At 40.3% G+C, this 26,435-nt stretch overlaps 1 protein-coding gene across 1 annotated transcript in view; it reads left to right on the top strand.

Annotated features, from left to right (window-relative positions):
- ENPP1 (ectonucleotide pyrophosphatase/phosphodiesterase 1) overlaps window positions 1-26,435 on the top strand; it is a 309,412-nt gene that overhangs the window by 97,190 nt on the left and 185,787 nt on the right. Inside the window, 1 exon segment of the mRNA XM_053710676.1 lies at window positions 26,066-26,182. Coding sequence (XP_053566651.1) covers window positions 26,066-26,182 — 117 coding nt within the window.

Here is a 26,435-nt window from a genome sequence, read left to right as displayed (position 1 = left end):
CACTGTGTACGAGACAGTCCTTGAGGCTAAGGGCTCATCTAGTTGTAATCTGGGGGTATTTGAAAATTATTCCTTCTAGGGAATTATCTGCCTGCAGGATATGCCAGTTTTTCTGTAAAATAGATTTAATTTTACCCGAATGGTTATTGTACTTGGTAATTACCCTCACTGGATTTTCCTCCTCTCTAGGCCTTGTTTTGAACAGCAAATCTTGCCTAGAGCTTTTTCTAGCTCTAGTCCATGACTTTTTGATCTGCCTGTTCGGTATCCTCTATCCTTGAATCTTAAAGCCATATCCTCAGCATGTTTTTCAAATGATGACTCCATAAAGCAGTTCCTATTAAGAAACTGTCCTGTCGGAATCCCACCTTTTAATGCTTGAGGATGATGTCTTTCAGCATGCAAAAGGATATTTGTTGCCCTTATTATGGTTTCTAATTAGTAAATCTAAAAAGGATGCCACAATACTGCTAATTTTATATGTCAAAAAGATATTTAGAGAGTTGTGATTAAGAAAATGTACAAACGTCTTTATCCTCCTCAATACTTCCATATAGGGTTGCCACCTCGGCCATGTTTTCCTGGACACTTATGAGTTACACATGCTGCAGGGTGTGCAGGGAGGAACATGAATAGTGCTGTCCAGGGTCACTATTTTTGTGCTGTCAAGCTACACAATGAATGTTTGTCTCTGCACACCCTGCAGCATATGTGACTCATAAGTGTCCAGGAAAACATGGCTGAGGTGGAAACCCTACTACCATCCCATAGGATGAAGACACCATCCACATACCCTAGCCAGAGTACCACATGTGCCTCCACACACTCACTCAATTTGGTAAACACCTCTTGTTGATCCCAAATGTAGACATGCTTAGTTGGGGGCACATGTGGCACCCATGTCTGTTCCTCTCTGCTCGAGTACCTGAGCATACATTTCTTTATGTGGAGCTTTGGAAATATTCTATCAGTTTGGGCATGCAGAAGCACTATGAGCCCACCTCTAAATAAGAGACTGCTGTTATCTATCCCTTCAAGCTGTAACACGAATGGAATATATCTGTTCATGTGTATATTCATGTATGTGAATTCTTGCCAGTCTAAATACATTTTGATGCAACACATATGTGGTATTGTCTGTGGGTTGTTTTACTGAATATATTTACTGCTACATTAGTATTAAAACCCGTTTTTTGTGCAACCTGGGTCACGCTTTGGCTTTGTATTAATTTAACAATAGCCCTTTTTATGGTGTATAGTATACATTTTTGTGACTGTTAGCATTAATTTTGGCATTATGAATAAAAGCCTTGTTGAAGAGTGTGATCTCCTCTTGAAAGAAAGAAAGAAAGAAAGAGAGACAGAAAGAAAGAAAGTAAAGAAAAATCTGACACATTCCACACAAAACTAAAAAAATGGACTGAACAAAATTATTGGCACCTTCTCAAAATTGTAAGAAGTAATTGCATTCCAAGTTTGTGATGCTTCTGTAATTTGTAATATAACTCACCTGTACCTATTAACAGATGCTGACAATATAGAAATCACACCGGCAACCAGTTAAGATGGTGAAACTTTTCTGTTGTGTGCCACACTGAGCATGAAGAAGAGAAAGAGCAGCAAAGAATCGGCTGAGGATGTGAGAACAAAAATTGTGGAAAAGCATGGACAATCTCAAGATTACAAGTCCATCTCCAGAGATCTTAATGTTCCTGTGTCCACTGTGCGCAACATTGTCAAGTTTACAGCCAATGGCACTGTAGCTAATCTCCCTGGACGTGGATGAAAGAGAAAAATTGATCAAAGAATGCAATGAAGGATTGTTCGAATGGTGGATAAAGAACCTCAATCAACTTCCAGACAAATTCAAACTGACCTTCAGACACAGGGTACAAATGTGGCAGCTCGCACTATACGTCGCCATCTGAATGAAAAAGAACGCTATGGTAGGAGACCCAGGAGGACCACACTGCTGACACAGAAACATAAAAAAAACAGATTGGATTTTCCCAGAACTTAACAAAATCCTTTTGGGAGAATGTGCTGTGGACAGACGAAACAAAATTACAACTTTTTGGTAAAGCCCATTATTCTACTGTTTTCAGAAAAAGAAATGAGGCTCTTAAAGAAAAGAATACAGTCCCTACAGTCAAACATGGTGGAGGTTCACTGATGTTTTGGGGTTGCTCTGCTACTTCAGGCACTGAATGTCTTGACTGTGTGCATGGCATTATGAAATCTGAAGACTACCAAAGAATTCTGTGGCGCAATGTAGGGCCCAGTGACAGTTGGGTCTCCGTCAGAGGTCATGGGTCTTACAGCAGGACAATGATCCAAGCACACATTCAAAAAGCACCCAGAAATGATTTAAGACAAAGTGCTGGAGAGTACTGAACTGGCCAGCAATTAATCCAGATCTCAATCCTATAGAGCACTCGTGGAGAGATCTCAAAACAGCAGTTGGGAAAAGAACCCTTCCATTCTAAGAGACCTGGAGCAGTTGGCAAAAGAAGAGTGGTCCAAAATTCCAGTAGAGAGGTGTAAGAAACTCATTGATGGTTACAGGAAGCAATTGATTCCAGTTATTTTTTTCAAGGGGTGCGCTACCAAATATTAAACTGAGGGTGCCAATAATTTTGTCCAGTCCATTTTTAGAGTTTTCTGTGGAATGTGTCAGATTTGGCTTTTATTTCTCCACTTTTTTGTGTCATACCAATACAAACAAAATAAATAAACATGAGAATGCCTAAACATTTGTAATTGCAACAATTTTCTGGGCGAAGTGGTGCATTATCTGACAGAAATGCAGGGGTGCCAATATTTTTGGCCATTGCTGTATGTATATATGTATGTATATATGTATGTGTATATATATATATATATATGTATGTGTATATATATATATATATAGGTGGCCCTCGTTTTACAACGGTTCAATTTACACCGTTTCAGAATAACAACCTTTTTTTCCAGTCATGTGACTGCTATTGAAAAGCATCGAGAAGCAGTGCATTTATTAAAATAGCCAGTAGGTGGAGCTGTCCGCTTGTGTTGCAGCAAAGCGAAGCAAGCTGAAATGAATCAGTTTAACCAGACCTGAGCTATCGAGCAGATTTCAAAGGAACAAGATCTTCCTGTCTATAAATCAGTCCAGATTGGAATGCATAGAAAGAACTGTTTGCAGAAAAATGCAAGTGAAGTCTGTGTTGTGTGATTATTTTATTAGGTTTATAATGCTGTTTAGCAAATGTTTTCGTTCATTTAACTTAGTTTAATTATATATTCTGTGTTGTGTGCTTATTTTATTAGGTTTATAATGCTGTTTAGCATTTAAAGTCTTCATTTCAAAGCTTTAAAAATAATGTATTAGGTGTTACTTATGACAATTTTGAGAGGGGCTTGGAACCTATCTCCCTCACTTCCCATTGACTTGCATTATAAACTGGATTTCAATTTACAACGGTTTCGATTTACAACCATTCCTTCTAGAACCTAACCCTGGCGTAAACTGAGGGCTACCTGTGTGTATATATATATATATATATATATATATATATATATATATATATATATATATATATATATATATATATATATATATATATATATATATATATATATATATATATATATATATATATACATACAGTATATATAATTTTAATGTAAACACAAATTCCGAAGTTAACTTTCAAGAAACTTATACATTAACTTGTTACAAAAGTTGGCTTTGCTGAAATGAATGTGGTGAAGGCCGTACATACAAGTTAGCAAAAGTTTAAAAAAACTTGATAATGATAAAAATCCATCCCCTGTGACCCCTTCTGTTTACTTAAAGGGATACTGAACCCAAATTTTTTCTTTCGTGATTCAGATAGAGCATGCAATTTTAAGCAACTTTCTAATTTACTCCTATTATCAAATTTCTTCATTCTCCTGCTATCTTTATTTGAAAAAAAGACGGCATCTAAGCTTTTTTTATTGGTTCAGTACTCTGGACAGCAGTTTTTTATTGGTCCATGAATTTATCCACCAATCAGCAAGAACAACCCAGGTTGTTCACCAAAAATGGGCCGGCATCTAAACTTACATTCTTGCATTTCAAATAAAGATACCAAGAGAATGAAGAAAATTTGATAATAGGAGTAAATTAGAAAGTTGCTTAAAATTGCATGCTCTATATGAATCACAAAAGAACAAATGTGGGTTCAGTGTCCCTTTAATCTGAGTTGCCCATCTACTATTTTTTTATTTTTATAAAAGAAAATGTCAGCCAGTGGCTGACCCAATCAGGATCTATTCTATTGGTTCCCATGGCTTTGTTCAACCTTCTGTGTGATATTGAAGACTGTGCACATGATAGCCTTGAGAAGCTGAAGCAGTATTGCAAGACATCTGCTTACTTTCATTGAAGCGGTGTCACTTCTCCTTATTGGCTGTACTAAAAACAGCAAACAAAAGTAAAAACATTATTAATATGAGGTTTCACCATAAAAAGTCACTAAGGGCCTGATGGTCAAAAACTCACCTGCATGGAGAGGGCTTTATATTGTATTGTATTTGACTTTTCTTCACATCCAGATTCTGCATAGTGAGATAAACGCTCTGAAACTAAAACTTACTTTTATATAATAGTTTGAGGGACCTCACAGTACTGACGAAATATCTTAGATGATGTCACCAGAGTGCAGAGCTTTATATCATTGCGCCTTAAATTTAAAGAAAAGCAGGAACAGGATTTTCAAAAGCAGCTCTTCTGATCTTCATAAGAAGGAAATGGGACGATTATCTAGAACAAAACAAGAAGGTGCCACATTGTGTGTTTAATATAAACATGAAACAATCCCAACCATGTTAAACATACTCAAAAAAATTAGCAGCACTCTTTTGTGCTGATAGACACAGGCTGGGCTGTTGGCGGTGTCCCAGCACACTAACTTCGGTAATCAGCTCACTGGGGCTGCGATGACAGGATCTACAACCAGCTCTCACAATAATAGATAGGGAGGCCATCATCTTAGTAAACTCTCCTGCTGGCTAATCTTGGAGTATACATGTACAGGAACCAGGATGTGGTTAAAAAGTGTCATTTCAGGGGGGCGGAGCTAACCGCTGAACAGAGTAGACGTGCAGGCAGAGAGCTTCTGCCTCACAATCTTTGTAAAAGTGTTAAAAAGCCTATATTGCCTATAAATTGGGGTATCTAGACAAGCCGTCTGAGGTGATGACCACAGTGGGATCGTTTGTGCCCCATTAATTATTTTAGAGCGAGGTTCCAGGGGAGTCAGACGCAGGTGGACTGTTGATCGACTGTGCGGCGCACAAACTGTCTGGCCCTGCTCCGTATCCACTGCCTATTAAGCTCCGGAGGGTCGGAGATCCGCTCCGGAGCAGCTGAAGGTATAAGGAGGAGAGAAGGTACCTGAACTGTATAGGTCTGAGAGCCAAACAGGTACAAGAAGCAGAGTCGGGGCCCTGTCACACAAGCCTGCTACTTACTTGGGGCTTAGTGGAAGCTCCGGGGCAAAGCCGGGACTTGTTTGGAGATCGTGGAGGAGGAGAGAGAAGTTGCGGGAGGTCCGGTCGCAGAGCAGACAGAGACCATTGCATGCGCAGCTGTTGGCGCCAAAGGTAGCCATTCTGCGGCCCAGGAGAGAGACGTCGCAGACGGACCCACGACAGACCGCGACCACACAGGTCAGCTCAAAAGACTTGAGTGCTTTTCCAGGCTTGGACGTCCGAAGACCAGGTATCATTGTAACCCCAGGTGAGCCTGTTACACCCATCTGCTGCCTACACTAGCCACACTACCAGCGGATCTCCCGGCACACAGGCCCCAGGCCCAGAATTTATTTGACTACCCCCCCCCCCTCTCTGCACTAACACAACCTAACTACAGAGGGGCAGAGGCAAGATCATATAGAGGGGCAATCTTTAGGCCTTAATTTACTTTCACCTAAACACGGTTAGGTGGTGTGCTTGCTTTACTGGCCTGCTGAAGTTCCCCACAACCATACCAGCAGCTTCTCAAGCTGAAAGATACTGCCCGGACTGTGTGACTAGTGGCACCCCTGTCACAGGGGAGGGCACACTTTATAAGGCAGATCTTCCCTACTCCTAATAGTGCTGCAGCAACAGGCTCCTATACTACATCCTGGATAATTTTTCCCTAGTGCAGAACCAACTTATACTCCACTGAAAATCTCAGTAGGGCCTCTCTTACCTATAATCAAGACACCTGACAAGTCTAAGACTAGCCCTCCTCTGGACTTACTCCTTTACCCATCAGGGCAGTGGTTAAGGCCCTACATCAAGTTGCCCTCACCCTTGTGTCCTTCGGGGTAACAATTGGAACTGTCACCTGCTGCTAGCCAGCAACATCACTGCAGTTTCACAAAGAGAGCCTGAAGGGTTACACTTTGGGCATACTACCCAAGCATATATAGAGACAGCTAGAGATTTTTGGTACATAAATAGGAGAACTCCAAAGCATACTCCAAAGCACACCCCTGATAAGTAGCTGCTCCTAAGGACTTTTTTGTCATTATATCATATATCACTGGTCTCTACCTTGCGAGCCTTACTTAACTTGCTGTGCACTATTCAGAGCTGTGTACTTGTATATCCACCTGAGATGTCCTTTAACTATATGACATAGGTGCCTAATCATTTTATGCAAGTAAAACAGTACACGCTTCACAACCTAAACCTTAACACCATGATGCTGTGCTAAAGTGCCTGCATGGAGGCAGGCTAACACCCCAATTCAAACATAATATACAGGGAGTGCAGAATTATTAGGCAAGTTGTATTTTTGAGGATTAATTTTATTATTGAACAACAACCATGTTCTCAATGAACCCAAAAAAACTCATTAATATCAAAGCTGAATAGTTTTGGAAGTAGTTTTTAGTTTGTTTTTAGTTATAGCTACTTTAGGGGGATATCTGTGTGTGCAGGTGACTATTACTGTGCATAATTATTAGGCAACTTAAAAAAAAAACCAAATATATACCCATTTCAATTATTTATGTTTACCAGTGAAACCAATATAACATCTCAACATTCACAAATATACATTTCTGACATTCAAAGACAAAACAAAAACAAATCAGTGACCAATATAGCCACCTTTCTTTGCAAGGACACTCAAAAGCCTGCCATCCATGGATTCTGTCAGTGTTTTGATCTGTTCACCATCAACAATGCGTGCAGCAGCAACCACAGCCTCCCAGACACTGTTCAGAGAGGTGTACTGTTTTCCCTCCTTGTAAATCTCACATTTGATGATGGACCACAGGTTCTCAATGGGGTTCAGATCAGGTGAACAAGGAGGCCATGTCATAAGATTTTCTTCTTTTATACCCTTTCTTGCCAGCCACGCTGTGGAGTACTTGGACGCGTGTGATGTAGCATTGTCCTGCATGAAAATCATGTTTTTCTTGAAGAATGCAGACTTCTTCCTGTACCACTGCTTGAAGAAGGTGTCTTCCAGAAACTGGCAGTAGGACTGGGAGTTGAGCTTGACTCCATCCTCAACCCGAAAAGGCCCCACAAGCTCATCTTTGATGATACCAGCCCAAACCAGTACTCCACCTCCACCTTGCTGGCGTCTGAGTCGGACTGGAGCTCTCTGCCCTTTACCAATCCAGCCACGGGCCCATCCATCTGGCCCATCAAGACTCACTCTCATTTCATCAGTCCATAAAACCTTAGAAAAATCAGTATTGAGATATTTCTTGGCCCAGTCTTGACGTTTCAGCTTGTGTGTCTTGTTCAGTGGTGGTCGTCTTTCAGCCTTTCTTACCTTGGCCATGTCTCTGAGTATTGCACACCTTGTGCTTTTGGGCACTCCAGTGATGTTGCAGCTCTGAAATATGGCCAAACTGGTGGCAAGTGGCATCTTGGCAGCTGCACGCTTGACTTTTCTCAGTTCATGGGCAGTTATTTTGCGCCTTGGTTTTTCCACACGCTTCTTGCGACCCTGTTGACTATTTTGAATGAAACGCTTGATTGTTCGATGATCACGCTTCAGAAGCTTTGCAATTTTAAGAGTGCTGCATCCCTCTGCAAGATATCTCACTATTTTTGACTTTTCTGAGCCTGTCAAGTCCTTCTTTTGACCCATTTTGCCAAAGGAAAGGAAGTTGCCTAATAATTATGCACACCTGATATAGGGTGTTGATGTCATTAAACCACACCCCTTCTCATTACAGAGATGCACATCACCTAATATGCTTAATTGGTAGTAGGCTTTCGAGCCTATACAGCTTGGAGTAAGACAACATGCATAAAGAGGATGATGTGGTCAAAATACTCATTTGCCTAATAATTCTACACTCCCGGTAGAGGCTCTTTTCTATCCTCACTTTATTTTTACCAAGGGCTTTGATAAGAAACCTGCAGTTATGTCTCATTCCAATAGGAAAAAAAACAAGCAAGCAGATGCCCCAAAAAGGACTGTAGCAGATCATTTCCACAGTAAATTCATCTCTGAGAGGGACCTGTCTGATGAGGACTCAAGAGACTCCCCGTCTAGGCATGAAGAGGATATTGTAGCTCATACTGTATGTAAACGTTCTTCAGATAGCTCTGAGAATGCCTCCCTTAAAGAGCTCATCAACTCTCTGTCGGCTAGAATTGACTCTCATCATACCTCCCTGAAGCTGGAACTCAAATCTTCCGTTTCAGAGCTTAAGAGAGACATTGCATCCTTGGGAGAGAGATCAGACATCCTTCAACGGAAACATGAGGATCTTGCGACCGACCACTCTAACCTTATCTCTTACACCCAATCACTAGCTGAGATGATTTCAGACCTAGAGGGGAAATTGGCAGACCTGGATGATAGGTCAAGGCGCAATAACATTCGTATTCGGGGCATCCCCGAGAGCGTCACTGCAAATGACCTTCTTCAGTATCTTGCTGAGCTATTCGTGGCGCTGCTTGACACCCCACAAGATCCGGATTCGAGGATTGACAGTGCTCATAGAGCACTCAGAGTTAGAAACTCCAATCAATCACAACCAAGAGATGTCATAGTGCGACTTCACTACTTTACTTTAAAGGAAAAAATTCTGAGAGCAGCATACCTCAATAAAAATCTACCAGAAGTATATAAGGAGATACAGTTCTTCCCAGACCTATGTTCACATACCTTATCCAAAAGGAGGTCTTTCTTCCCTGCCACACAATGCCTACGCAAGCACTCCATAAGGTACAGATGGGGCTTTCCTGTCAAGCTGTTTTTCCAACACAATTGTTCCTCATACACTTTAATTAACATTAAACAAGGAATGGAGGTTTTGAGCAAGTTAAACCTCTTGAGAGACACTCCTCCTCCTTCCTCCCGCCGACCAGACCCCCCTTATGCTCTTCAGGAAGATCCCGTTCAAGGCTCTCCTCTTCAAGCACAGTCTCCGCTCCTTCGAGCGGCAGCTCTAGAATGGGACCCTAAACCTAGACGCTCTCCTCCACCACCCAAGAGACGAAATTTGTCTTTGCAGGAACCCTGAATACAGCCCTTTGTCTAGTAATCTTTCAGGGTCTTCTTGCCCACAAATTGAACTGAAGTCTCGCTCCCTACACCTGCAGAAGATATGCCACTATATCCTTTTTTTTTTTTTTTTTTTTTTAAGTATTTGTTTGACTCTTTTTTTTTCTACAGGTTGTACACTGCACTTTTGGACGTCTGATCCTGTTTCAAATGTTTCTAAATTTGTTTAATATCTCTAACAATATTTACTAAAAAGTTGTGTTACATGCTTTTTTACTCCCCTATAGGGCTACAGCTGAAACCTTTGGTAAATATGTGTGTTTACTTACAATGTTATGGTTAATTTTATTCACCTATAGTCTGCTAGATATTTTACTCCTACACCAGCAGAAGATATGCCATTATATCCTTTTTTTTTTTTTTGCAATATTTTAATAAATAAATAAATACATTTTTGTTTTTATTGCAATATCATTCCGGGGTACAGGAAGATAAAAAGGAGGTAAGTTATTATCACTTTAGTTACATAATAGGGGAAAAATACATTTCTTCATGAACACAGTAAATTGACACCTATTAAACTTGATAGGTATATACCATTATGCGAAAAAGAGAAAGAAAACTACCAAACAAGGGGCAAACAGAAGAGAAGGAAGGAGTTAACAACCTTATCTCAGCAATAATATAAGAGACCTGACTAACTCCCTAGAACTTCCTATAGCGATCGGCCAGCCAGTTCCTAGGATAGGGGGGAGGGAGAAAGAGGAGAGAGAAAAAAAAAAAAAAAGAAAAAAAAAAAGGAACAGAAGAGATCCCCTCCATAAAATTATACTTGCCAATTGGATGAGAGTAGACCGAGTTCCCATTGCTGAATAAACCAACTAGATTTCCTAAGTGGGGCAATTAACTGCAATTGGGCTTCCAAAGGTAGGGTTAATATTACTTTTTCCCATTTAAGAAAAAATCTTTGTATTGGCTTATCATTAGGGTCTCTCAGGTTAAATTGTTCCAAGATTATCTGGTTATGAATTTTGTTTAGAAACTCCTTGAATTTAGGTTCCTGGGTAGATTTCCAATTCCTAAGAATGACATTGCGTCCAACTAGGATTACTGTATTTATGAGCCTGGTATTCGAATAAGGTTCATTGGGGCTCATATATAAAGTCTTTTCTACATGGGCCAAGAACGGCCTTAAAAATGTAAAATGAGTCCTTAACGATTACAACATTTGTAGAGTTAAGATCTAACTTTAATTTAGCAAAAACCTCTTTTTATGCTTATCTCCAGGCACAACATTGGATCGGGACTCTATGAGCGGAGAATGGAACTAAACCCTCACTGGGGGATTTAGATGATGTGATCAGACTATATCATGCTGGGAAAGTCTCCATCTCAATTCCTTATAATATGCTTATTAAGCACCACGGGCTATTACATATTGATAATTTAGGGAGGAAATGGAATAAAACTTTCCCAAATCTTACTAGAGAACATATTCTTCAAAGCTAATTGATCAAACTCTAGTCTCTATAGACTGGAGGGAATCTCATTTTAAGTTAACAAATCTATTATATAATACACCAGCCAAAATGACAAAATGGGTATAAAAAAGAAGTCAATTGCCCTAAATGTAATGCTACGGATGCAGATGAAATGCATTGTTTCTGGAGCTGCCCTAAAGTTTTGCAGTTCTGGAGCAAAGTATGTTTTTGGGTGAGCAAGGTGAATGCCTGCAGTCTTACTCTCTGGCCGAGACCTATATTTTTTCTTGTTTTTTAAGTATTTGTTTGACTCCTCTTCCTGCATGTTGTATACTGAACCTTTGGACGTCTGATCCTGTTCAAAATGTTTCTAAATGTGTTTAATTTCTCTAACAATATTTGCTAAGGGTTGTGTCACATGCTCTTTTACCCCCTTATAGGGCTACAGCTGAAACCTTTGGTAAATATGTGTTTACTTAGCTTAATTTTATTCAAATATAGAGCGCTGGATACTTTCCTAATCATTATATTGTACCAATGTAGTTGTGGTACTCTTGATATATGTATACTTCTTACTATCTCATTTAGTGATGTATTCTAACCTTGACACATGGCAGAATTCTGTGTTTTACTCTGAGCTATAGAATCGCTGGTCAGATCTGAAATATCTAATAGTCTTATCATTTTCTCTTAATTTGTCCACTACAGGTTGTACTGCTTGCACACTGCTCTTTTTGAGCTATAGCCACTATCTACAGTAAATGTATTTTTCCCTCTGGTGCTAAGACTTTCTCTCCTCATATATAGCCTACCAGGGATGTATCTAGACATTCCATTTTTCTTAGTACTCCCCCTCACAAAATTAACCCAAATAGTGGGACTGATGGATTACTTTATCTAGGGAAGTCCAAACACTAATACTTGATAAGGTAATTTATGACATGGGCCAACCAAGAGTTATGTTGCCACAGTGTGTTAAAGCGATTCCTTTATATACATATATACTATCAAACTGTTAACCTTTTTGAAAATGTTTACCATGGTTTGTGCTGTATATATAGGCCTCAGACAGGTCTGAAATCATTAATACTCTGATTACCTTCTCTGAATAGGCCTACTAAAAAAGATTATGTTGCTTACTCATTGCTCCTCTTTAATTAGAGTCATTTACCAAAGTGAATATATGTTGGCCTATAATCTTAAGATTCTCTTTACCTACCTACAGCCCTCTAGGTGGGCTCCTAGACATTACATTTTACTAATAAAGTTGAGGCATCCTAGATATACTCACATACTTCACCATCTACGTAACATCACTAACTAGGCACTTCAGTACCCACACCTATCCCCTTATTCTGCTGCTAATACGCAGCAGACCCACAGGTAAAATCTTCTGTGGATGGCCTACCAGCCTCTCAGTTTAAATCTCATGCCTCTATTACAGTGCTACTGCACCAACACTAGCTGTGTTAATACCTTTTTGTCATACGTCACGGGTAATTTCTCGAATATTTATGTATTCGCTGTTCTCCCTTTAATGACTCGTCCATATAAATCACATAACCTCCTAGCTATTTGTTTGGTAGAAGGGATATAGATGTCGACAGCCTTAAGCTAGACATCATTGATGTATCTTAGATATTTGTAATATCTTTAGTAAAGCCTTTTACTAAACTAACCAAACTAGGTGGCCTGATAGGTGATTTTCCCAAGAGAAACCTACACACCCATACTTGGTAAGAGAATTTATATTGTTGATCAAGCAAGAGCTGTGTTTTAGGGTTTTAAAGCAGCTTCTTCATGACTCTCCAAACGTTAACCATTTCGGAATTGGGGACTACCCTGTCTCCTATTGGTTTTTCGCACAAGTTATACTTAATTATTTGGACTGTGTTTGATTGTTTCCAGTCCACTTGATTTTCTCTACTCTCTTTTGTTTTCCTTCTGCCCTACTAACATATTTCCTCACCCGTCCCTCCTATACACTATATCTTGCATATAATATCTCTGTTTCTTTTGGTCCTCCGCCCCCCCCCCCCCCACCCGTTGCTGATGACCTTTACAACTATTACTACTACCTAAAACACTTTATCAATTTACATACATACAATAAAAATTTGTATCTAGCAATGCTTATCCGCTGAAAATTACCCCTTAATCCCCTCTTTTATTCTGTGCATTCTTAGTACCAAGACCCTCTGATTGCTTATAGTTCTTGGTTATTTAACCCAAGACTTTATTATTCATGTTGATACCGTAATTGGACATCTTTGCTCTTTGGTGACCATATAGCTACTCCCTATTTCCTTCCCCCTTCTCCCCCCCCTTTTTTTTTTTCTCTTCTTCCTCCCTCCTCCCCTTTTGAAGATGTATTTACAAGTGATCACTCACAATGTTCAGGACCTCAACTCTCCTACCAAAAGAAGCCTCCTTAGTAATAATCTCAGACGTTCCAAAGCTAATGTTGTTTTTTTGCAGGAGACACACTGGTCCGGGATCTCTGGCGTCCCGTATTCGTTTAAGTGTTTCTCCACCAAATTTGAAGCCTCTCACTCTTCCAAGTCTAAAGGGGTTGCCATCCTAATCAAGGACGAATTAAAGGTAGAAGTTTTGCACACAGAAACTGACCCAGGTGCCAGATATGTTATAGTCATTTGTAAACTAAATGATCGCACTTACACACTAGCTAACATATATGCCCCAAACACTAGGCAGATTCCCTTTTTAAAAAGTACACTCAATCTCATTTCTGGGGTTAAACAGGGTACCTTAATCTTAGGGGGAGATTTTAACCTATTATGGGATCCACTAGTAGACAGAAAAGGTCTTAATTCACTTTGTTCGGATCGTTCAGTCAGCTCCTTAGCTACAGCTTTCAGATCGCTAATGATTCAGTATGGTCTTTATGACGTTTGGCAGGCTTTGCATATTACAGAGAAGGATTATACGTTCTACTCAAACCCGCACAAAATGTTCTCTAGAATTGACTATATATTTGTTGAAGCTGGGAGATTCACAGCTCGAAGATAGCGGTGATCCCTTGGTCTGATCATGACCCTGTAGTGGTTACCTTTTCTTCTCCCCATATGCTGACGGGTTAGTTTCGAATCCCACAACCCTCCAAGAAATAAAAAAAAAATTACTTGAGTTTTTACAGCTCAACAATAATGGCCAGACTGAAGTCCAATACGTGTGGGCTTCACTGAAAGCTTATATCAGAGGCTCGTTGATTAAAAAGGCAGCTCTCTCTAAGAAATATACAGGCAGATCATTGGCTGAATTAACCTGCTCTTATAGATCACAGCTTAACACACTAAAACAGAACCCAACACTCTGGGGCGCGAAAAACCTGGAGGCCATATAAGCAGAACTTAATAACCTGGAATTAATGAAGGTACAAAAGACCCTCAGTAAATTCAAACAAAAATTCTACTATTATAGTAATAAAGCTAATACTCTCTTAGCATCTAAGCTCAGACTTAGACAGGCCCAACATACCATCCCCTCGATTCGTTATAATAGCAAAATAGCCATCTCTCCTAAAGATATAGGCATATCATTTAGATCATATTATACCAGTCTTTATAGTTTAAATAAAGAGTCCCTTACCAACACTCTCTCTATTGAAGAGATACAAAGGTTTTTAGGTGGTCTTAAGCTTCCTGTACTGGAAGAGGAGTCTGTTAGCTCACTAGGTTTCCCTATCACTTTGGAAGAATTGAAAAAGGCGATTCTGCAATTAAAAAGAGATAAAGCTCCAGGTCCGGATGGATACACAGGGCAGTTTTATAAAACTTTCGGTGAGCTCATATACCCCATTCTCCTTAAAACCTTTAATACATTTATGTCCACTGGTACGTGTCTTAGGGAATTTCTAGATGCAGAAATAATAACCATCCTGAAACCAGGAAAGGACCCTCAATTGTGCCAAAATTACAGGCCTATCTCATTAATTAACACAGACATTAAATTATACTCTAAAATACTAGCCAATCGACTCTCGATAGTCCTAAGTAAGATTATACATGCCGACCAAGTCGGATTCATACCAAGTAGAGAGGACTCCGACAACACGCGCAGACTCATCTCTATTTTGTTTGAAGCCGAGAAAAGGAAAGATGCGGAAAAGGCTTTGACAGGGTCAGGTGCGATTATTTGTGGGAAGTCTTAAGGGTGTTCAGCATTCCTCATCAATTTATCAAAGCCACTCAAGCCCTATACTCAAATCCCTCAGCCACGGTAAGTGGACCTGGTTTCAAGACAGTTTCTTTTGATATACTAAATGGCACTAGACAGGGCTGCCCCCTTTCTCCACTACTATTCGCTTAATCGCTTTATCTATAGAACCCCTTGCTCAGTCTATCAGAATAAATGATGATATTTCAGGTATGGAGTTCAATGCCTCCATACACAAAATAGCGCTTTTTGCGGATGACATCACGCTATTGCTCACTTCGCCCATAAACTCGATGTCAGCGGTATTGCATATTGAGCAGTTTGCATAATGTAGTTCCTACAAGCTAAATTACACTAAAACTGAAGTTCTGCTCATTAATATCCCAGTTTCAGAATTAGCGCACCTACAGAAGCTGTATCATTTTCAGTGGTCATCCACTTCTATCAAACATTTGGGCATTCACTTAAGCCCAAATCTTGACGTAATCATTACCAAAAACTTTTCTGAACGTTTACCTGAATTTAACAGACTCTTGAAGAGTTGGGAGTTTAAGGAATTCTCCTGGACTGGCAGGGTAGCGGCAATCAAAATGTCCTTCCTTCCGAAGCTCACATACCTTTTCTCCAACATAGGTGTGTCCGGTCCACGGCGTCATCCTTACTTGTGGGATATTCTCTTCCCCAACAGGAAATGGCAAAGAGCCCAGCAAAGCTGGTCACATGATCCCTCCTAGGCTCCGCCTTCCCCAGTCATTCTCTTTGCCGTTGCACAGGCAACATCTCCACGGAGATGGCTCAGAGTTTTTTGGTGTTTAAATGTAGTTTTTATTCTTCAATCAAGAGTTTGTTATTTTAAAATAGTGCTGGTATGTACTATTTACTCTGAAACAGAAAAGAGATGAAGATTTCTGTTTGTAAGAGGAAAATGATTTTAGCAACCGTTACTAAAATCGATGGCTGTTTCCACACAGGACTGTTGAGAGGAATTAAAACTTCAGTTGGGGGAAACAGTGAGCAGACTTTGGCTGCTTGAGGTATGACACATTTCTAACAAGACTTGGTAATGCTGGAAGCTGTCATTTTCCCTATGGGATCCGGTAAGCCATTTTCTTAATTTCCAATATAAGAATACAAGGGCTTCACAAGGGCTTTAAAGACTGGTAGACATTTTTCTGGGCCAAAACGATTACTATATAAGCATGTTTAATGGTTTATAACTTAGGAGAGTTATTTTAATCTTGGCAAATTGTTAAAAAAACGGACAGGCACTGTATTGGACACCTTTTTCACTGGGGGCCTTTTCTAGTCATAGGCAGAGCCTCATTTTCGCGCCACTAATGCGCAGTTGTTTTTGAGAAGCAAGGCATGCAGATGCATGTGTGAGGTGCTCAGATCCACTGAAAAAGCTTATTGAAGGCGTCATTTGGTATCGTATTCCCCTCTGGGCTTGGTTGGGTCTCAGCAAAGCAGATACCAGGGACTGTATAGGGGTTAAATGTAAAAACGGCTCCGGTTCCGTTATTTTAAGAGTTAATGCTTTCAAATTTGGTGTGCAATACTTTTAAGGCTTTATGACACTGTGGTGAAATTTTGGTGAATTTTGAACATTTCCTTCATACTTTTGCGTATATTCAGTAAAAAAGTGTGTTCAGTTTAAAATTTAAAGAGACAGTAACAGTTTTATTTTAAAACGTTTTTTGTGCTTTGTTACCAAGTTTATGCCTATTAACATGTCTGAACTATCAGATAGACGATGTTCTGTATGTTCGGAAGCCAAGGTTCCTATCCATTTAAATATATGTGATAAATGTGACAAACAAAGTAGGGACAATGATACCACTGATAATAATGTTGCCCAAAACGATTCCTTAAGTGAGGGGAGTAAGCATGATACTGCATCATCCCCTTCTATGTCTACACCAGTCTTGCCCACTCAGGAGGCCCCTAGTACATCTAGTGCGCCAATCCTCCTTACTATGCAACAATTAACGGCTGTAATGGATAATTCTATTAAAAACATTTTAGCCAAAATGCCCACTTATCAGCGAAAGCGCGACTGCTCTGTTTTAGATACTGAAGAGCATGAGGACGCTGATGATAATGGTTCTGACATGCCCTTACACCAGTCTGAAGGGGCTAGGGAGGTTTTGTCTGAGGGAGAAATTTCAGATTCAGGAAAAATTTCTCAACAAGCTGAACCTGATGTTATTACATTTAAATTTAAATTGGAACATCTCCGCGCTCTGCTTAAGGAGGTGTTATCTACTCTGGATGACTGTGACAATTTGGTCATTCCAGAGAAATTATGTAAAATGGACAGGTTCCTAGAGGTCCCGGTGCCCCCCGAAGCTTTTCCTATACCCAAGCGGGTGGCGGACATTGTAAATAAAGAATGGGAAAGGCCCGGCATACCTTTTGTCCCTCCCCCTATATTTAAGAAATTATTTCCTATGGTCGACCCCAGGAAGGACTTATGGCAGACAGTCCCCAAGGTCGAGGGGGCGGTTTCTACTCTAAACAAACGCACCACTATCCCTATAGAAGATAGTTGTGCTTTTAAAGATCCTATGGACAAAAAATTAGAGGGTTTGCTTAAAAAGATGTTTGTTCAGCAAGGTTACCTTCTACAACCAATTTCATGCATTGTTCCTGTCACTACAGCAGCGTGTTTCTGGTTCGAGGAACTAGAAAAGTCGCTCAATCAAGCATCCTCTTATGAGGAGGTTATGGGCAGAGTTCAAGCACTTAAGTTGGCTAACTCTTTTACCTTAGACGCCACTTTGCAATTAGCTAGATTAGCGGCGAAAAATTCAGGGTTTGCTATTGTGGCGCGCAGAGCGCTTTGGCTAAAGTCTTGGTCAGCGGATGCGTCCTCCAAGAACAAATTACTTAACATACCTTTCAAGGGGAAAACGCTGTTTGGCCCTGACTTGAAAGAGATTATTTCAGATATCACTGGGGGTAAGGGCCACGCCCTTCCTCAGGATAGGTCTTTTAAGGCTAAAATAAACCAAATTTTCGTCCCTTTCGCAGAAACGGACCAGCCTCAAGTTCTACATCCTCTAAGCAAGAGGGTAATACTTCTCAAACCAAGCCAGCCTGGAGGCCAATGCAAGGCTGGAACAAAGGTAAGCAGGCCAAGAAACCTGCCACTGCTACCAAGACAGCATGAGATGTTGGCCCCCGATCCGGGACCGGATCTGGTGGGGGGCAGACTTTCTCTCTTCGCTCAGGCTTGGGCAAGAGATGTTCTGGATCCTTGGGCGCTAGAAATAGTCTCCCAAGGTTATCTTCTGGAATTCAAGGAGCTACCCCCAAGGGGAAGGTTCCACAGGTCTCAATTGTCTTCAGACCACATAAAAAGACAGGCATTCTTACATTGTGTAGAAGACCTGTTAAAAATGGGAGTGATTCATCCTGTTCCATTAGGAGAACAAGGGATGGGATTCTACTCCAATCTGTTCATAGTTCCCAAAAAAGAGGGAACATTCAGACCAATCTTAGATCTCAAGATCCTAAACAAATTTCTCAAGGTTCCATCGTTCAAAATGGAAACCATTCGGACAATTCTTCCTACCATCCAGGAAGGTCAATTCATGACCACGGTGGATTTAAAGGATGCGTATCTACATATTCCTATCCACAAGGAACATCATCGGTTCCTAAGATTCGCCTTTCTGGACAAGCATTACCAGTTTGTGGCACTTCCATTCGGATTAGCCACTGCTCCAAGAATTTTCACAAAGGTACTAGGGTCCCTTCTAGCGGTGCTAAGACCAAGGGGCATTGCAGTAGTACCTTACTTGGACGACATACTGATTCAAGCGTCGTCTCTACCTCAAGCAAAGGCTCATACGGACATTGTCCTGGCCTTTCTCAGATCTCACGGGTGGAAAGTGAACGTAGAAAAAAGTTCTCTATCTCCGTCAACAAGAGTTCCCTTCTTGGGAACAATAATAGACTCCTTAGAAATGAGGATTTTTCTGACAGAGGCCAGAAAATCAAAACTTCTAAGCTCTTGTCAAGTACTTCATTCTGTTCTTCTTCCTTCCATAGCGCAGTGCATGGAAGTAATAGGTTTGATGGTCGCGGCAATGGACATAGTTCCTTTTGCGCGAATTCATCTAAGACCATTACAACTGTGCATGCTCAGTCAGTGGAATGGGGATTATACAGACTTGTCTCCGATGATACAAGTAGATCAGAGGACCAGAGATTCACTCCGTTGGTGGCTGACCCTGGACAACCTGTCACAAGGGATGAGCTTCCGCAGACCAGAGTGGGTCATTGTCACGACCGACGCCAGTCTGGTGGGCTGGGGCGCGGTCTGGGAACCCCTGAAAGCTCAGGGTCTTTGGTCTCGGGAAGAATCTCTTCTCCCGATAAATATTCTGGAACTGAGAGCGATATTCAATGCTCTCAAGGCTTGGCCTCAGCTAGCAAAGGCCAAATTCATACGGTTTCAATCAGACAACATGACGACTGTTGCATATATCAACCATCAGGGGGGAACAAGGAGTTCCCTGGCGATGGAAGAAGTGACCAAAATAATTCAATGGGCGGAGACTCACTCCTGCCACTTGTCTGCAATCCACATCCCAGGAGTGGAAAATTGGGAAGCGGATTTTCTGAGTCGTCAGACATTTCATCCGGGGGAGTGGGAACTCCATCCGGAAATCTTTGCCCAAATAATTCAATTGTGGGGCATTCCAGACATGGATCTGATGGCGTCTCGTCAGAACTTCAAGGTTCCTTGCTACGGGTCCAGATCCAGGGATCCCAAGGCGACTCTAGTGGATGCACTAGTAGCACCTTGGAGCTTCAACCTAGCTTATGTGTTCCCACCGTTTCCTCTCATTCCCAGGCTGGTAGCCAGGATCAAACAGGAGAGGGTATCGGTGATCTTGATAGCTCCTGCGTGGCCACGCAGGACTTGGTATGCAGATCTGGTGAATATGTCATCGGCTCCACCATGGAAGCTACCTTTGAGACAGGACCTTCTTGTTCAAGGTCCGTTCGAACATCCGAATCTGGCCTCACTCCAACTGACTGCTTGGAGATTGAACGCTTGATTTTATCAAAGCGAGGGTTCTCAGATTCTGTCATTGATACTCTTGTTCAGGCTAGAAAGCCTGTAACTAGAAAAATCTACCATAAAATATGGAAAAAATATATCTGTTGGTGTGAATCTAAAGGATTCCCATGGAACAAGATAAAAATTCCTAAGATTCTATCCTTTCTTCAAGAAGGTTTGGAGAAAGGATTATCTGCAAGTTCTTTGAAGGGACAGATTTCTGCTTTATCTGTTTTACTTCACAAAAAGCTGGCGGCTGTGCCAGATGTTCAAGCTTTTGTTCAGGCTCTGGTTAGAATCAAGCCTGTTTACAAACCTTTGACTCCTCCTTGGAGTCTCAATTTAGTTCTTTCAGTTCTTCAGGGGGTTCCGTTTGAACCCCTACATTCCGTTGATATCAAGTTATTATCTTGGAAAGTTTTGTTTTTGGTTGCAATTTCTTCTGCTAGAAGAGTTTCAGAGTTATCTGCTCTGCAGTGTTCTCCTCCTTATTTGGTGTTCCATGCAGATAAGGTGGTTTTGCGTACTAAACCTGGTTTTCTTCCGAAAGTTGTTTCTAACAAAAATATTAACCAGGAGATAGTCGTGCCTTCTTTGTGTCTGAATCCAGTTTCAAAGAAGGAACGTTTGTTGCACAATTTGGATGTAGTTCGTGCTCTAAAATTCTATTTAGAGGCTACAAAGGATTTCAGACAAACATCTTCCTTGTTTGTTGTTTATTCTGGTAAAAGGAGAGGTCAAAAAGCAACTTCTACCTCTCTCTCTTTTTGGCTTAAAAGCATCATCAGATTGGCTTATGAGACTGCCGGACGGCAGCCTCCTGAAAGAATCACAGCTCATTCCACTAGGGCCGTGGCTTCCACATGGGCCTTCAAGAACGAGGCTTCTGTTGATCAGATATGTAAGGCAGCGACTTGGTCTTCACTGCACACTTTTACCAAATTTTACAAATTTGATTCTTTTGCTTCTTCTGAGGCTATTTTTGGGAGAAAGGTTTTGCAAGCCGTGGTGCCTTCCATCTAGGTGACCTGATTTGCTCCCTCCCATCATCCGTGTCCTAAAGCTTTGGTATTGGTTCCCACAAGTAAGGATGACGCCGTGGACCGGACACACCTATGTTGGAGAAAACAGAATTTATGTTTACCTGATAAATTACTTTCTCCAACGGTGTGTCCGGTCCACGGCCCGCCCTGGTTTTTTAATCAGGTCTGATGATTTATTTTCTCTAACTACAGTCACCACGGTATCATATGATTTCTCCTATGCAAATATTCCTCCTTTACGTGGGTCGAATGACTGGGGAAGGCGGAGCCTAGGAGGGATCATGTGACCAGCTTTGCTGGGCTCTTTGCCATTTCTTGTTGGGGAAGAGAATATCCCACAAGTAAGGATGACGCCGTGGACCGGACACATCGTTGGAGAAAGTAATTTATCAGGTAAACATAAATTCTGTTTTTTGATGCGTGCCCTTGTCTATTCCTAGACCTATACTTAATAAGTATCAAAGTCTTATTACCACCTACATTTGGTCTGGGAGGAGATCAAGGATAGCCACCTCGGTAATCCAACAGCCTATTCATAGAGGGGGATTAGCATTTCCCAGTGTTTTATTATATCACGATGCTGCTCGGTTAACCCATCTTATGGGGTGGAGTTTTAAGAAATTTCACATAGGTGGCAGAAAATAGAGCAATCATTTCTACCTAAAGTTATCTTGTTGTCAGACTTACCTTGGATTCCTATCAGACTTTGAAAATAATTCACCCTCTTATTCTGTACTCCTTGAAGCACTGGGATCTTAAAAAGCACACACTAACAATTTCTCTGCATCCCTCGCCTGTATACAGGATCCGCAGTATTTTAGTTTCGCTATCTCAGACTCATATAGGAGCTTGGTCGGATACTGCTAACCTTCCGATCTCGGCGTTATATAACAATGGCACATTAATTACTTTTGTTGAAGCAAGACAGAAGTTTTCTCTACTTAACTCGATTCACTTTGAATTTCTCAGATTAGCCAGCATTCTTAGATCGTGGGGGTTGTCAGGACAATTTGACCGGACACCTACTAAATGGGAACAGAGGTGGTATATGGGTAGATCTCTCAAAGGTGCTCTTTCGTTTCACTATAGCCTACTGATATCCCCGTTGGAACCCACTAAGCATAGCCAATATAGAGCATGGGAAAGAGACTTAGACATGGACATAGAGATAGATACATGGCTTAGGGAGCTACTCAGGACCAAAAAACACCTACACTGTGCGACTTTGTGGGAATTATATTATAAAGTAACTACTAGATAGCACCTGGTACCAGTCACTTTGCACAAATATTACCAAACTACCTCTCCTCTATGCTGGAGAAACTGTGGCAACCTAGGGACACACTTACATATTTGGTGGGAGTGTCCTAAAATTAGCGGCTTATGGAGGGATGTTTTTCGGATGTTGGGAGCACTGGGGATCTCTCTGCGCTTTGGCCCAGCTTTGGGTCTCCTGCACCATGGATATTCAAATTTAATTGAGGCGGATAGAATTCTAACTTCATACATACTTGTTGCCACAAAACTAGCAATAGCTAGAGACTAGAAGCAGTCTTCCCCTCCGACATTAAATAAGGTGAAAGCTATTGTTGGAAGAATATGCCTTTCGATCACTAAACAAATCAGATCTATACCATGAGATTTGGCACAATTGGAATGTCCTTCACTAGGCTCAGAGTCTTATAGGACTCTTGCATCCCTGGCATGGATCCAAGGCCTTACTTTCAGGTAATCCTCTTCTCCCCTTTCCTGTAACCCTCCCCTCCCCCCTTTTTTTTTTCTTTTTTTTTTCTTCTTCTCCCCTCCCTCCATATTTATGAGAGGTCAGAAGACCTAGATGTTCAAGGTATCAATACTAATATGAGTCATCCTTGTAGCTACCTAGCTCCATTAGAGTTTAAGTGGACCAGTTGGTCCTTAATAATAGCTACTTTCATAAAGCTATATAAATATTAAAAAACGAGGATTTCATTTATATATTTATTGAAGTTTCTTGCTTAGTTATTGCTTTTGCAAAAGATGTTGTTAGGTGAAATATGTCAATGTATTTCTGCTGTTTTTGTTTTTAATCACTCATGCAACTGCAGTCTTATTGTAACCCATGTGACAAAACTTCATTTGTTCTTTGTATTTGTTATTTCTCTAATAATCCTCAATAAAAGAATATTTAATAAAAAAAAAAAAGTGTCATTTCAATGCAGTAAAGACAATTTAGTTGTAGTGTTCCTTTTTGACATTAAACACTAAACAGATTTTAAGCACCTCCCACTATTTATGGGTGCCGCCATTGTGTAACTTAAGTTACACTGCAGGTATCTGAAGGAGAGTTGCTTCCTATGTACAAACACATGAGTGCTGGAATGCAATAAAAGGTATATTTTTAAATTGTGACAACCATGACTAGCAGGAATCGAAGGATAACCTCAATACTAAACTTATAAAATATATGTAGTGTTTGTCTATCTTTAACTTTGTTTTTTTTCTCTTTAAGGGACATTAAAGGATATATGCTTGTTCTGTAGGGTGGCACATTTACAGGATGGTTTTCAGTGTAAAAAGTTGCTGTTAAATTAGTATGACCTCTTCCAAAAGAACAGTTGAGCCAGTAATATTTATAACCTGCAGGCTATATCATTGAAAGCCTGGAAGAAATTAATTTTACTTGTGTTTTCCACTGGGGATATTGCTATGGCCATAAACTTGTCTTATTACAAAATGTAATAATATGATAGTCCTGGTAATTGCCCTTTTAATTATTATAGTGCACTTCTCCATTCATGCCTAGATAGAAGAGCAATCATTCCACAAACGTACATTATGGGCCAGATTACAAGTGGAGCGCTAAATATTGCTCACCAGAAGTTTGGTGCAATGGGAACGTTACCTCCCATTCGCATTGCACGGTAGAATTGAGCTCTTGAGAGCGCACTTCCATAGGCTCCAATGGGAGCCTCAATCTGATACTGGCAGAGACACATCAGAGCATATACATTTATAATTACTGGGAACACACAGTTCCTATAGGCTGTAATGTAAAGGTACTTTTCAGTGCTGTTTTGTTTTCTAACACCCCACTCCCAGCAACTTTGAAGCCCCCAAACTGCCTAGTAGATTTATTGTTTTTATATTTTGAGGGCATTTGGGGCACTTTTAGAAAATTAACCAGAGATTGGCTCTCTAGTTACTTTCCAGAGCACTAAACATTGTAATGACTGGTTAATTATCGTGCTCCCACAAACCGGCAAATTTGGCTGCTCCACTTGCAATCTAGCCCATAATGTTTACTGGTCTCTTCCTGAAGAGTATTCTGATTTTCAGGAGTCAATCGGTTTATTTCAATGTAATCAGAAAAGTATATACGAGAGGAGGATTATGTAAATTAGACTGCAGGTTCACCATCTAACAAAGTATTAGAGACACTAAAGTCAAAATTAAAGGCACGGTAAATTCAAAATGAAACTTTCATAGTCTAGACAGAGCAATTTTAAACTTCACAATTTACTTCTGTTTTTAAGTTTTCTTTCTTATCACAGAAGTAACTTGGGAAGTTGCCCTGGAATGTCATGCCCTGTCTGAATTCTGAAAGTTTAATTTTGACTTCACTGTCCCTTAAGCTTTAAAGACTCAGATAGAACATGCAGTTTTACTAAACTACAATGTACTTCCATTATAGAATTGTGCAGTCTTTTTATATGCACACATTAAGAGGCACACAATCCTACTGAACATGTGCAAGAGTTCATGGAGTACAGGTACAAATCCTCAAATCCAGAATTCTAAAATCCTAACTTTTTTTATTAATATTTTTAAAAATTTTTTTTAAAATAATCAAGAATCACTATTCTTCTCCACCTGTAAGTCACAATCTCTGCCTGTGTCTTTGAATTATTTTATTTTTGTGTGCTCTAAAATGCAAGAAATAGTCTATATTTATTTAAAACAACAATCATTACCTTTCTGGTTACAGTACTATACTATATTTCTGTTTTATTTAATATTTAATACTTTTGTATTAATAGAACCACCTTTAGGTTGCGTGCATAAGTTGTACTATGACATGTAGATATGGCCTACATTAAATTTATCTTTTATATGATATTGTTGTTCTAACAAGCAGTGGATGCTGCTTTCTACGCCCATCGTTTCTGGTCCGCCAGAAATGGGAGTTAAGAAGCAGCGGTCGTAAGACTGTTGCTCCTTAACTTCTCCGTCACCTTTTAGGTGGCGGACTGTAATCATCTTAATCCGATCGGGATCCGATTGGCCGCCAATGAGCAGGCGGCATCATTGCACAAGCATTTAACAAGAAATGCTTGTGCAATGTTAAATGCAGACAGTGTATGCTGTCGGCATTTAGCAAAATCGAGCGAACATGATTCGCTACAGGGAATCATGTCTGCTCGACCTGTGATAAATCTACCCCTTAGTTTTATCCCCTCTCCAAACTGTTCAATTTCAAACATACAAATATTCCAAAATCCAAACCTTTTCCGGTGCCAAGCAGTTTGGATAAAAGGTTTTCTATCTGTATATGAGTCTGTGATTTGCTGATGGCTGTCACATGATACATGGGATGTGGAAATAGAATGATATTTTGAAATTTGTTTGAAATTCATAGTAAGTGTTATTGCATTGTGTTTTTGTATTCTGAACTTGTTAATTATGCAATTCTACTGTATGTAATGGTCCTTTTAAGCTTTGTTCTTTCTCAACTGACATTGCTGAACTGCTTTTGCTTTGAAGTTATTTTTCAAGCTTTTACGTTTAGATCACCTTTTTTTATTTATAATTACAGTTACTACTTGCAAAAATCGATGCTTTGAACGAAAATTTGGTAGTTGTCGTTGTGATAGTGCATGCGTGGAGCTTGGCAACTGCTGTTTAGATTATCATGATGTTTGTATACGACCAGGTAAGTAAAGATGTAAACTTTAGGTTACCTTTTGGGGGGTAATTTAAAATTCTGAATTTGAGGCTATGCAGAGCAGGCTCACATGACTGAGACTGTTGCCACATATTTAAAGGGTCATTCAAGTTAAAAATTGAGATAGAGTGCACACAATTTGAAATGTGTTTTTTTAAATAGGATCACTTTTTGATGCACCAGCTCTTACTGAGCATGTGCAAGATTCATAAGATATAAGTATATGCATTTTGTGATTGGC

Source organism: Bombina bombina, chromosome 4 (assembly GCF_027579735.1).
Source record: "Bombina bombina isolate aBomBom1 chromosome 4, aBomBom1.pri, whole genome shotgun sequence".
NCBI classification, from domain to species: Eukaryota; Metazoa; Chordata; class Amphibia; order Anura; family Bombinatoridae; genus Bombina; species Bombina bombina.
Note: the sequence above shows the minus strand (reverse complement) of the source record. Positions and strands in the feature narration are given on the sequence as shown.